This window comes from Trachurus japonicus, chromosome 3 (assembly GCF_045865225.1).
Source record: "Trachurus japonicus isolate A0001 chromosome 3, Traja_1.0".
NCBI classification, from domain to species: Eukaryota; Metazoa; Chordata; class Actinopteri; order Carangiformes; family Carangidae; genus Trachurus; species Trachurus japonicus.
In genome coordinates, this window is record NC_140909.1 from 14781088 (window position 1) to 14796310 (window position 15223).

The window sequence follows — 15223 nt, forward strand, 5'->3', positions numbered from 1 at the left end:
TTATTTTTCATCACATTGTCATTTCTGTCCTCTCACATCGCATAACTCACATGATGCAAGTCCAAACACACATGCATGCACACACACACACACACACACACACACGTGGGCAGCTATGAATGTATGAATAGAGATGATGCTTGACTTTAATAAGTATGATAAGCTTCAGTGGGCAGAAGGTGTAAGTCACTCATCCAGCCCATACATGAGGTGATTCTCATTTGCCCTATTTCATGTCTCCTCACTCGTCACTCTATGGCCGACATGAATTAAACATCTCAGTTCTGTTCAGCAGTGCAAGGACACATCTTTGACAGAAGTCTTACAATATGACATCGCTGCAGTTTGATATTGATTTAATTACCATCTAGTTTAAAAAGCACTGGATCTGTGGCAACTGTAGGTCTGACTAACGAAGGAAACGTTAAACATTTTTCATCATTCATCTAAAATGTTTTTCCATTTCATGTCATGGTTTCAGCACACATATGCTACTAAATCATCTTAGACGTTTTTGTACTTTATTTTTATAGAAGGAACATAGACAACATACAGAGAGACATAGGACAAACAGTTGGTCACCCATACATTCATTCAGACGTTATACTGGTGGAGTTACAAATACAATGATGGCTCAATGAGCATCTCTTTTTTCAATCCATTTTTCCCGATAGTGCAAATATTTATCAGTCTGTAGATTTAACAAAAAGGTCATCCTTTCCATATTTTGGATATTGGTCACAATATTGATCCAGTCTGACTCTGCTGGAGGTGTTGTCTGTAGCCAGCTTCGAGTTACGGTTTTCTTACTAGCTGCTAATAATATTTTTAAAAGATATTTGTCTCGCCCCAATATATGAGGTGCAATATTACCCAGGTAGATTGTAGAAAAAGAGCTGTCATCTTAGACTGACTTGACTTAATGATTTCACATACACACTGATTGTATTTCTCTTTTCCTCTCTCTCTCTCTCTAGTTCTTCGGTGTTATAATCAGCTGGCTGTATATCACTCGTGTAGAAGATGCCATCATTGAGTGCGGTCACTCCACGGATGGACTGCTGGACTCACATGCACAGCAAAGACGAACCAAGAGCCCGGGCCGTGTGTCCAAATGGTTTAAGTGTATGCCAGAGATCGACTGATTGATGGAGACAGAAAAAAAAACTGAGAGCAGAAAACAGACTCCTGCCAGCGTTCACAGTCGGTTATATCACTCCAGTCGATCAAGATACTGCTGCAGCCACTGTGGGAATCTGCCTTTGAACGGCAGGTTGATGACAAGCTCGCTCCACTATGGAGGAAATAGATTTGTTTTTTTGTTTTGTTTTTATTGGGAAGAAGGTTGTTTTTTTTAAGGGGTTTGATAGTAAATGTTAATTTTTAAATTTTTCCTATGAAATTACTGTAGAAACGGAATAATTATAAATTACTGTGTATTATAATGTGCGAGTGGGAAATCAGAGCTCATTTAGATGTGTACTTTCAACTGTGCCTCACACACTCTCAGGGAACAACTAATACAATCACTTTTGCTTCTGGTGTGTTATGATATACTGTATATATATTACATGAAATCCACAGCACTGACTCACATACCTACCTATGTTTGTTTTCCGGTCTCACCATACAACCACTACTCTTGCCAAAAAGCCTGCAGTACCAGATACAGTAGGACCAGTTCTGTTGTGTGAAAGCAGGAAATATCTACCTTGAGGTTTGAGACTGAAAATCATTTATTTTCAATATAAGCCTTAAGAATAAAAAAGTATATGCTGCATATACTATACATCCCAAGTGCTCAGTGAAACTTTACGCCATGTCCTGTCGTCTATAGAGCTCTCATTCTTGGCCTTATCTAAAAAGCTCTGATCAACTCAAGTCTGCCGCTGCACGAAGAGTAAATGCAAAGCACTATCAACTGTAAGTTGGTTTAATAAATGAATGTCAATGCAGTGACTTTGCCATAACAAGAGGATAGTTAATGGTCATTGCTAAGTATAGAAATTACATTTATGTACTACTCATTTTTTATTTCCTCACAGTTAGAGACACAATTATATATATTTTTTTGCACAAAAAAATGATTTAAAGAACAAACCTGCCACACTAAAAAACATTGTAACTTAAAGTTAAATCTAAAGTATGACATTTGCTTCATTAACATTTAACTGAAATGGCTAGTTTCCCCCAAACTATAACCAAAGTGGTTTTCTTGCTGAGACCTGACCACTCACAGGAATAATTTTCCAGTCGACAGTGTCAACGTGCCAGCACTTTGTGCACCCTCAACCCTCAAGTCCACTTCCCTATGATTTTATACTTCTACTCCACCTGAAAAAATGTTTCACTGAATATAATGTAGTTTTTACACTTGCCTCAAGAGGGGTCGATGAAAGACAATTAGATGTGTAATTTCAAGGACAAAGTGCTGATATACGTATATAACACTAGGCTGGCCAAGATGCAGAGTATATGGAATTGCCTTAGAACAACCTGCAACATATGATCCTGTGTAGTATTACCTGTACATTTTACAGATGTGAATAACATGAAGTTATTGTGCTACTGAAGTTTCTTTGATTTGATGTGAAGAGACCAAAGAACTAAACTTTCTGGAAGTAGATTTTTTTTTTTTTTTTAATATCAAACCTGCTGCCTTTGTTTGTGTGGCTACACGTTACTGACTTACATCAAGGATTTCTTGTTTTTCAAGCATTTCAAGTGGGTTCTTTGAAGTTATTGCCTTTATTCAACATGATTTAAGGCCAAACAGGATTTACCAAGGTTTTTACACTGTAGTCCACGTTGCACTTAGGAATGACAAAGACTTTTAACATGACTTTATTCTTATAAACATATTTGCAAATTTAACAAAAAACTGTAGAATGAATCAGTCAATGCAGCTCAATTGCAGGTATGCTACATTTACAAACTAGATTTTTTTTTTCTTTTTGTCAGTAATGAGGAGACATATAAACACACAGAAGAAGAGCATATGAAGTCTGAGTTTTATAGACTGTATATTCTTTTTAGATAATGGTGCTATCAGGCAGTTGTTTCCACTCGGGTAACTTCATTTATCTGCCTCATTAAGCCAAACATCTAATGATGATGAGTTAAAGGGACCATACCATCTCATTTAACAGACACATTTACAATCCTAGTTATCAAGGAAACATTTGAGACATTTTTCTGTAAAGACATTTTTTAACAAAAAATGTATTGACTCAACTCAGAAACAAATAACTATTAATTACAGTATATTTTGTTATAATTTTTTCTGAATCCCAAGCAAACTACATGATACTTAACAAAGAAGCTCGGTACTTATAGCCTGTCCTGTGTACTGCATGTCAGATGTTGTAAATATTACATGACGTAAAGTATATTTCAGTGACTGTAATGGTGATCTCTATGTAACTATCATTACTACAGTCTACTATCACAGTACAGTTCAAGTGCCAGTGTTTTCTCTTTGAAAGGACAAGATAATACCTAGATGTAAACTGAAAGTCCAATGAAAAATTTAGTAGCATTGTCAGTTCATTGAGTTGCACAAAAGCACAATTATTGAAAGTGTTGACAAAAAGTTTTGCTTGTTCATGGGTGGAAAATAAAATGATATGATGCTGTTGATTTGATGAGCTCTTTTGTTTATCTTTGAGCTGACTCTAGTGCTGAACGGCTCTTCCGGTTGAGGGGGGTTTAGAGGTGGGGGGGCTGTTAAATAAATGATGGCTGATATCACACTGTGTATTTTCAAGGGCAGGCTTCACCCTGAGTCACAAGCAGAGCCTAAATTTTTCATGCAAAACTATGCAAATGAAGTATGTAAAAGGTCTAACTGACTACAGAGTAGAGGGAAAACTAAAAAAGACCCTGCCAGAGGACATTGTAAAGTTACTGCTGCTAATAACTTATATCAAGCAAATTAGTTAGAAGTGAAAGCAGTGACATTCAGAGTCATTAAACTAACACACAATATTGACAAATAACACTGAATTTAATGAATTTCTTAAAGTTTCTGTAATGGTAAAATACAGTAGCCTATGTGTTGTTGACACTTGTAAAAGAGTGAAGATGTAATAAAGCCAAAGATAAATGATAGGAAGTCTGATTAAAATATGGAAAGTAACAATCTTCTCTACACCTGTGAGAAAATGAAATGCGATGAGAAGCCATTAGTCATGCACTAAAAACAAATGAAAGTGAAATGAGAGTTTGATTAGCTTGACCAGTGACTCATTATGTGAGTGACAGTTTTACATCACCAAACAAACTATTAGAAATGAAGAAAATAAAATAAATAAAAATACTTGCTTCTCATACTGCGACACTTGTGTCATTTCATTATTACATACGTGGCCCTGGTTGACCCAGTTCAACTCCTTTACTCACTAGAAAAACTTGTGTGGAAAGTGATGCACAGAAAACTGAACCCTGCTGTCGTCTCGTCCATCGTGGTTTGGTGTTTCTCTGTTGTATTCTGTTTCCTGCTCTTAACTCCTGCTGCTTTGAGGACTTCCTGCTGAATCGAACCTATTAATATTTTACTCCTACCACCACAACAAAGGAGAAAATTATTTTCCTCCATCACCAACAAGGAAGGGCAAGGACGCAAGAAGCCGTTGTGAGTGCTCATGTTGTTCTGTTCCACCAACACACGGCTTAAAATAACTTGTTTCTTCCCAACAGCTCTTATTCTCATTCCTTCGCCACCATCAGAAAACATATTATTATGATTATTACTATCATTGTTAGCACGACTCCCACAGATCTTTTGTTGATTTGCTATGCATACAGATTAAAAATTGATCATGTTATAACAAAAACCTGTTATTCGTCTCCCTGAGGGTAATTTCACTCGGGCGATTGCTTTGCAAAATGTCTAAACCGATGAGAACAATGACAGCATTACATCTTTTCCTCCAGCAAGTCTTTGGCACAGGTGTTTGTCCGATTTGAAGCATGTCCTCCGATCTTTACTCGGGGTGTTGCTTATATTTTCATATTATTGCATCTCATAAATCCTAAACCTCTGAAGCTGTGGCACATCACAACCCCCTAGGAGACCAGATTCCACTTACTCATTCATTCACATACATATACAGTGCGTAAGTGTGTGTGAGTGAATGAGATCAGGAAGAACAGAGTACCACGGTAAGTATAGACCCTCTCTGTAGCTGACAGTGTTTGTTTCCCTTTCTTTCTCTTTTTCCTGTGATTTAACCTTTATTTAACCAGGCAGAATCAATTAAGAACAAGTTCTTATTTACAATGATGGCCTGACAACAATGATGAACAACAGTGATAGAGTTTGATCTGTGATTCGTTTCACTGTCTGTAGTCTCTGCTCATTCCCATCACTCCAGCTGTTTTTCCACTTGACTTTCATTTCTCCTCTTCAGCTGTTCACACTTAACCACATGAGCAAACAGATGTACTGTACTGAGAGCAGAGAGTGCAGACTGCCAGCTTCACATGACTGTACTTCACATACTTACTACTGCACTGCTTTTAATTCAGATTTTTTTTTCTGGTATCTTCATTCTTAAAATATTATCAATGATGCTCATGAGTGGTTCTGTAATCCTCCTATTCAAAATTACAGGGCACATTTTGTGACTTGAGTGGATGGTCCAAGCCAAGGAGTAGCTGTGACTGACAGGATAAATCCTATAGTGAAATATATGTCCGTTTATATTACCTGAGAGGCACCTACATCAGGATCGCCATGGCCCAAAATCATAAATCAACTTTATGATTACTACAAGATTTTTCTCCACCAGCTGTCAGGTGCAACTTCAATTCTCCTGCAGTGTTATTCATCATCACTGTCAAACTTTAAATGAACATACAGAAACCTGACATCATGTTTTATTTTCTTCTTCAATAGCTTGACCACACACACACACACACACACACACACACACACACACACACACACAGTGCGTGAGTGCATTGTTGTTGTTTCTACCCACTCATTCAGCCCATACTAATGGTCTACTTATAAGAAGTTAATGGTCCTGCTGCAGCTACAACATTTTTTAAAATTAAATGCATGCTCTGGTTGACAATACCAATAAAGCCGATTCAAATTAGAGCCAGTGGACTGGGAATGAAGCACTGCACACCATATCTGACATATCAAAATAAAGCAGTTGCTCTGCCAAGTGCATCAATACACTTGGCGAAAGTGGTCGGAAACACTGTAATATCAGTAATATCACATTTCACTCGATGTAATTTAAACTGTTGAAAGAAAACTATTACTGCATTCACAATTCTGGTAACTGTTGTTGATTGCTTGTCTAAATGCAGCCATGTTCACCAATATGAAATAAAACAAACCTAAAGCAAATCACCAACATAACCAACGTAATATACATAACACATCTTTATCTTTATTAAATTTCATGTTCATCATGCGTCACAGCTGTTACTGATGTTGATCACGTAACAAATATATGCAATATTGTTCCCCGACATGACTGACAAAACTCTGCACACAGGTAAATTAGATTGATCCAAAGGTAAAGGCTGCCTGTCCACCATCAAAACCCCAAGGACGACACCCACATGGCAGCAGTGGTGTGATTTAATTGCTTTTAAATACAGTATCGAAAATAGGCAGTTTGCAATTAGCTTGTTTCTGATAAAGTTAAAGCGGAGACCTAACAAGGGAGGACACACAATATCAACAAAACCTTTATTTATTATTTAGCTTACATGTAATACACATAGCCAAGGCCAAAATTACAATAGCGCCCTACAGAGGTTTCATACAAATATTTGTAATAAATAATTAATTTTTGTTGAACATTGTAATATTCATGCAAGAAAAAAGTGTTAATCAAAATGTTCACTAGTTAAAGATCTACACGTACATTTAAAATTCACAATACATTTGTCCTTGGTCTTACTATGAATGTCTTTCTTATAGGGAATCAGAAATCATGGCAGATCCAGTTTTTTTTAAAAGTAGACTATTTTGTCTGCTCAGATATATTTTTCTACTCTTCGTACTTTATAGACACAAACTCCCTCTCTCAACACATAGACACTGACTCTGTGTCACAGTGTTCAATAATGTGTGGGAGGACTCTGGTCATTTATTTCCCTGATACATCGCCCAGTGTCTGGTGTGATGCTGACATTTAGCCCTGCACAAGGTAACAAACTAACCTAATCATTCAGTGTGGGCAGCAGCAGGAGCACAGACGGAGAGGGGAATATGTACTGTAGAGCCATGTGGCTGTTTTTTTTTTTTTTTTTTTTTTTACACATACACACATGAACTAACCGGATTTCGAAGCTACTTTCCCCCCTTTATGCCTCTTAGCAGTGAACAGATGTGAATAATTTCCGTCAGTTCCAACACATCCATGTAGTACAGGCCACACACCACATCAGAAGAATCTAGTGTCATGAATTCATACACACATTTATATAACTGCTCCTCCAACTGTGACTGTGGAGAAATTAGATATTCATTTTGCAGAGCAGACCAAACAACCACACTGTTTTGAATGTATCAACCAAATTACCACACCATGACAACCAATATCATGTGTGACTCATTTATTGGTCTTACAATCAGTCCAATCTGATCTGATGGCATTTAACACTCGATAAACAAACAGCTGGGATAGATTGAGTAGGAAATGCAAAAACAAACAGAAGGGCCACAACAAATCATTAGCTTTACTTCAAGAAGGTAAAAATGCAGTAAACAGTGGACCTTCACCGCACCTGTCTGTCCCAAACCTTTACAGTAATTGAAATGGTCGAACAGTAAGGGACGTGAGAACGACATTGGGCCTCAGGAGACGTATTATATCGATTCTTTTTGGGTTCAAGATCATGAACCAATGAGCTTGAAAATTAAAAAGGTCAGGTAGGGGAAATAAATGATTGTAAAAAAAGCCCAGATCCTTTTTAGGATAGCAATAATTTCCTTCTGTGTGAGGGAAAGTGGAGAGTCAGTCCCTGATCAACACATTGACTTTGGATCAGGAGGGCTTAGCGTTGGGTTTCCAGTCATTGGTTCAGCAAGATTTGTGGAAGGGAGAGCTTACTTTCTTATAAAGAATCGATGTGAAAAGTATTTATATTTGAGCAGATTTCAACTTTTCATACTAATCATCAAAATTTTTCAGACATTTTCAACCATTTGATGTTTGTTTATTTATAGGATCCCCATTAGTTGATGTCATGATGTCATTAGGGTATAAAGTGTAAGTGAATGACTTTTACAAAACTGTTGTTGTCTCCAGTGTTGCCAGAAACCCTCCGTCAACCTATTTACCAATAAATAACATTGGCTTTGAAGAAGAAAACTGAGATTTCACCTCAGTGAGACTCTGTTTTAAAAGGTTACCTCTAGCTGGTTAACTGTAGCATGGCAACCTGTTCACTGTGAAAATGATAAGTGCTTTTTACTGGGGGTAACACTTTACTTGAATAGGTATTCATAAGCTTGACATAACACTGTCATAATCATAACATCATAACTCAGTCATGAATGTGTCATAAACATTATGTCAAATGTCATAATCGTTTATGACTGTTGTCATTAAGTGTCATTTGGTTTTTGTAATGACAACTTGAAATTGTTTGGGTTGTCTTGATTATGACAACTTGACATTAATCAAAGTGACATTACCAGAAAATGTCTTTGTCATGACAACTTGACATTAACGGAATATGCACCTATTTTTGTTTTTTATGGCAAGTTGACATAATGATTATTATAATTAGATGTGCAAGGTAAACTTATTAAATATTTAAAAAATCAGTCAAATGAGCCAGTTTTTTGAACGGCTCTTTGAAAGGAACGGCTCACCAAGATCCGGCTCCCCTCAAAGAGCCATAAATCCCATCTCTACTGGGAAACAAAGATCCTGGATGACTGATGAGAGGATTCACTTCGCGCCCAGGTGCTGAGACGGATGCAGAGTGAAGCCTCCAGTCATCCAGCCTGTTTGGAGGCCAACGATGAGGAAAACAAACATGTGCGCATGCACGTGGCAATATATCGAAGTCAGGGGCGGTGTTAAGATCATCTGGTAGAGCACCTGCCCCATGTGTTGAGACTACAGTCCTCACTGCAGGCGGCCCCAGTTCGAATCCCTGCGTGTCATTCCCCCGCTCTCTGCCTCCCATTTCCTGTCCCTCAACTGTCCTATCAAATAAAGGCATGAAAAGCCCCCCAAAAAATACTTAAAAAAATAAAAATTATATATATATATATATCTCGAAGTCGGCAAAAATATCGAGTTTATTTTCATTTATCCTGTCCATATCAAACATCACTGACCAAGTGCTAGAATTGGTCTGTAACCTTGCACATCTAATTATAATAATCATTATGTCAACTTTCCATAAAAAACAAAAAATAGGTGCATATTCCGTTAATGTCAAGTTGTCATTACAAAAACCGAATGACACTTAATGACAACAGTCATAAACGATTATGACATTTGACATAATGTTTATGACACATTCATGACTGAGTTATGACACTGTTATGACAGTGTTATGTCAAGCTTATGAATAATATTCAAGTAAAGTGTTACCTAGTAATACTAAGCGATACAAAGGGTTACCAAATTTGGTAAACAGCATAATTTTTGATCTGAGGTTACACACTCCCATTTAGCAGAGTGATGCACTGCTGTGTTGCCTCAGTGTGGGTGTATACCAATATGGTGCAGTGTTACTGGATGTGTAATCAGTTGCCGCTGCTTAAACATCTGCAGTGCTGTGATGAAATTGCTGCCAACTGCTTAGTTTAGTAAGAAATAAAACAAACTTTGATTTTTGATGTTGCTGCAGATTTTATAAAGGTAGATTTGTTTTTGCTTGCAGTTGCACGTTGTCCTGACGCAGGTTATGACCAGATTGCACCCTGCAGAATTCAAATTAACTTTTTTGGTATCACAACGGTACTTCACAAATTGACTCTGAACGTTACGGTGATTACAGATGCTTGGCAAAGGTCAGAAAGGATCATGGTACCCTACACAGCTTCAGATTGTAAATACTGAGACAGCAAAAACTGTTGGCGCCTTACTCCAGAGTTGCCTGTTCAAGTTTAAAGCCTGGAAGAATATGATGAATGAACCAATTAACAGTGTCCCTCCTGCTATAATAACTTCTGTCCAGATGCCCTTGAAGAATGTTGTCACCTTTGACCTCCCCTGGTGAAGCTTCTCAGCGGCCCATAGCTGATTGTTGCGGTTGTGAAAGTGAAGAGGTAGAAATAAATGCTCTATACCCAAAATAACCTCAAACATTGTCAGTTTAAGTACCTGTGTAAAGATTCAGTCGTTGTTGTGTTGTGTTGTATGTGCACTGTTTATTCCCATTCTGTGCGTGCCATGTGCTTGTGTCTTTGTGTGTGTGTGTGTGTGTGTGTGTACCTTATTGTAATACAATGACATTCAAATCAACACATTAATTATACTTAATTCCTACCCCCTGCCCCACATGCCAACATGCACTGCCATTGCTTCATTGGTTTCCTGGCTGATTAAAGCAAAATCTGCATATATGAGATGCTTTCACCTGTAACTCTAAGGTTAATTAAATTTGTTCTTCTAATGAGGTGATATTAAGATCATCTGCCAGTTCCCAGTTCCTTACGTACACACAACTTAGCATGTTACATCGATTACATGCATTTGCATTTTAAGTGTAGGTCTTTTTCACCCAAGCGAGAGAAGCACTCTGGTCTCTCATATGATGTGACTCCACAAATAGAAAATAATGTTGTTTGTGATTATGTGCACTGCACTGCCAGTTGGCTTTGATAATTGCTGTTCTGTTGGGTTATATGACTGAAGCTTCTCCTGAGTGTTGTGTTGCTGTTTGTTTTGATTTCATAATGAGGATTGTGTGATTTAAAACCTGTAGCAAGCAACATTATCTGATACATTAACAGAAACTGGCTGCTGTATAAAATATATTCATAGAAAAGGGTTAGTTTGTACATTTCTTCAAATGCTGGTAAGAATTGACAATGAACTACACACGCATAATAATCATGAGGCTATTTTTAAATCAATACGGTGGTCTGTGCAGAATACTTAAAGGCAGGACCATGAAGACAATTAGGGAAAAACACAAGAATATCAATTCAAAAAGAAAGAAGAAGAAGGAAACAAGTAGAAAAGTAGAGTGTAATTAGGATGTCAAAAATGGAAAGAGGTGAATTGTTGATGCACGTATATTACATTAAATTGGTCTGACATTTTTTTAGTCTTCCTCCAACCATTAAGATTTCCTGAATGACATTTATGTCATCATGTGGCTCCCTCTGGTCTATCCACAGAGGAGAGCTCTGATTGGTCTGAGCAGCAGTACGTACATGCACGCACACACACACAATGCCTTTTAATCACTTTTTTTATGGTACATTTTTGTGTTTCATCATATACTTAATATGTATCTGCAGGTTATCAACACAGGAATGAAACCATGGTGGCACAAATGAAATTCTGTTCTGTTTTCATATGGTAGGTGGGATTGATGGCATCAGCACATAAACTATGAATATGTTTTACAGGTCATGAATGTATAAACTATTTTCTCTTGAGTATTTAATGCATCATTGAAAAGTGCAGAATAGTTTCCAGACAAAGAAAAGCATAGGATCTAGATTTTTAAACGGATACACTGCATTTGACTTCCAGTGATGGATAGCAGAACAATACACCCAGTGACACAACATGAACACAGAAAACACATTTTTCATTTCTTGGAACATGTAATACATTTTGAACATGTCCCAAATTCACCATCCTTCAACCCAAACATACACACTTAAAAACAGATTACATTTATGTTGTGGTGGGGTTTGAAAGTCACTCTAGGGCAAACACAAGTTACATGGCAGCGGTTCATTTGATTGAGTGCTTAATATTTATTTCCTGTTAACAAGCAGAACGTCTAACAGAGACAGTATCAACAAAGCGACAACAGTTTACTGTGATATTCTTCTGCACAACACGACTGTTGTGCAGTAAAACAAACTTCTCTCTGTGCATGTAAATGTACTGATGCTTTGAAGAGGCACGTTGTTACTGCAGATAAACCTGGCCACCTTGAAACACAAACAAACCAGCTAACTAATTAAAATCTTGATAAAGATTTAAGGAAATGTTGTTGTGCAACTTTGTACTTTTACTTTTATACTTCTAATTGATGGACGTGGAAATCAACATTCTGTTCAAGTGGCTCACACACAAGAAATTGCAGTGTTCATATGCCATTTATCAAACTTTGTATTTTTACTTTTACTTTTCACACTGTTCAGGATACACGTGTGCTTCCCAAACTCGTCCATGATTCACTGCTCAGAGCACATATATGTGAATATATTGATCATCATGACCCCTGGTCCTGTCACTCAGCTGATGGAGGATATATTGGTGTCTCATATGGCTTATCCTGGACATGAAAGTGTTATAAATCCTTCAAAATTAGACAATGGCCGAAAATGGTACAATTCTGAGTAGTACTTCATGAAACCTGATCATTCAAGAAGAAAATCTTTGCTCAATCTGACTTGTATACTACCTGGATTGTGTCTCTTCCAGTTCACAGGCATCATCAGCTGCTCGTGTTCACCTGCCAACAGGATGGAGTACAATGTGAATGTGTTTTTGTCATTACCAAGGCAGCTCTTCCTCAAATTCTGTAACAATGTGCCACACAGAGAGATGCAGCTGCCACTGCCATCTCAGATTTTGATACAACAGACAATCCCATGTGCTCAGGCTCAGTTCACCGTATCAGTTTGTGAAATTAGATATGTTTTCAGCTCGGTGTTGTCTCTACTCCAGCCTCTGTTGAATGGAGACCTGCCACTTCCACCATTCATATCACAACACACCAGCTGTCCTTTATAAAACAGATGTCTGTGTTGTATTACTGAGTTATTGGGTTGGGACCAAATTACAAAAAATCAACAGGTTTAATATCTTTGCCTCTGTGTTCAAAGTTGCTGCTCCACAACTAACTTGTTCTGATGGTGCATTTGAGGTCGTTGATTCACTAAGAAAACACGTATTGTCTGGCCTTGTGTTACTGGAATGACATTATCTTGCAGCTAAAAGAAATCAAAAAATATTTGAAGGCTAAAAATATGGTGTTCAAACTCAGGTCTGACATTTTGTCAATATGCAGTCAGAGTCACATCAACATTTCCTGCTTGACATTTCTAATGCAGGCTGACTGGCTCATCTGGCTCCTGATGAAATGAGGAAGTTCAGAGTGTTCAGATTTCACTAATGTTAATAACTGTGTGATGAAAATTAATGGATAAGAATTACCATTAATATCCTTTTGGTGGTTGGTGGGACATCCATTAAGAGCCCGTCAGGATTTAATTAGCAATGTCAGGTCAACAGGAGGACTCAACGGCCACTCTCATCTGGTGTGTCATTCTTTTGTCCCCATTATCAAAGGATTCACAGTCTGGCGAAGAATAATCATACTGGGGAAGATAACAAATCTATGTCACATCCTTGTACACCCCTACTCTCCTCCTTTGTCTGTTTTAAAGAATCTCTTTTCATCTTTTAATCTCTCCCTGCCCGTCAGTTTCTCAATTACGTGATTAAAACTACAACCACATGAAGCCACTTCCCTTAATAAAAAAAAAACCAGACATGCACCAAAGTATACTGAAGTTTTGCTGCCAAATATTTACATATTTTCTATTCAGTAAGAGGACAACTTCAACTTCCCCCTCATCACATTTCACAGCTGCCTGTATCATAGTGCTCGGCTCGCAATCATTTTCTGGGAGTATTTTTTGTACTTTTTTCAAACCTGATTGGGCTATGACCTTTAAAAAGAAGAAAGATATAAATATTGGTGTGAAACGGAGCCTGTGAGAAAGACCAAATCAAATTGTAGAGAGAAAATAGCATTAATGAATGAATGAATGAATGAATGAATGAATGAATGAATGAATGAATGAATGAATGAATGAATGGACGGATGAATGAATGAATGAATGAATGAATGAATGAATGAATGAATGAATGAATGAATGAATGAATGAATCAGAATCAGAATCAGAATACTTTATTGATCCCCAAGGGGAAATTTCTTTTTGTTGCAACAACATCTCCTGCTCAAAGTGTACAAGTTAAAGAGCAAAGTAGTCAAGAAATATAAAAGAAAGAAATATAAATATATATAAAATAAAATATATGACCATCACACCACTACTTACTATGATTTATCCTTATCCCAGGGCTGCAGCTCCTTGATAAATGCACCATGGGGGTTCCTCTGAGAGCGTGCGGTGCCCCCTGAACCTTTTATCCCTCTGAGCCTGCTCCCCCACGCTTTGACAATATATCAGGGTTTCAGCGGCAGTGACTCCGGCAGCTGCGTGACAATTTCATATCGATACGATAGATTTCAAATGAACAACAGGTGTCGCCTAAAAGTCAAACTTTTTATTAGATCTTTGCCTTGTGCAGGCTACAGCTTCGAATCAAAGTATTATTTGATTCCCTTGGGGTATATCAGTCTTTTCATGTGCCACAGGGTAAAGCGGTGAGAAGATGGGTTGTGTGTCATTTTGTTTCATCCTGTTGGATTTCATTGCCTCTTTATTACAGTCAGTAAATACCATGAAATTACCAAACAAAAGCAAACAGATCTGATTACCTGCAGCGTGTGCTGTGATTAGACAACGAGCATTTCTCAGTTATACAGTAATTGGCCTAATTCGGATCACCTGTCAAAGACGAATAAAACTAACTAGAAAATTTCCTCTCGGGAAATTTTGAATGGGCCACGGGGCTACTGCTGGTTGTGCCATCTCTGTCAACATGGGAATCAAACCCACGATCTTAAGGTCAAGACAGAGATCAGACAGACACATGATCATCTTTCTATAAGCACTGATATGGAGGAGCTGTAACCACATTAGGTTAACTGTGTGTGTGTGTGTGTGTGTGTGTGTGTGTGTGTGTGTGTGTGTGTGTGTGTGTGTGTGTGTGTGTTTATCTTGTGTAATAGGGTCAGGACTCAATTAAAACAATTAATCTAATTAATTAGAGGCTTTGTAATTAATTAATCGCAATTAATTGCATTTTAATCGCATATAAATATTTGACCTGAGAACAGTGAGAAGCATTTTTTTCACATGGATTTTAGTCCATTGAATGACTGAATAGCTTAAGCAACAAAACAT

The 15223-nt window shown here is 37.6% G+C and overlaps 1 protein-coding gene across 2 annotated transcripts in view; it reads left to right on the forward strand.

Annotated features, from left to right (window-relative positions):
- The window catches only part of tspan15 (tetraspanin 15), a 28753-nt gene extending 27604 nt beyond the window's left edge, over window positions 1-1149 (forward strand). For both annotated transcript variants that reach the window (XM_085763470.1, XM_085763462.1), the window contains exon 8: window positions 978-1149. In XM_085763470.1, coding sequence (XP_085619596.1) covers window positions 978-1145 — 168 coding nt within the window. In that variant the 3' untranslated portion in view covers window positions 1146-1149. The remainder of the gene's footprint in view (window positions 1-977) is intronic.
- The last annotated feature ends 14074 nt before the right edge of the window (window positions 1150-15223 follow it).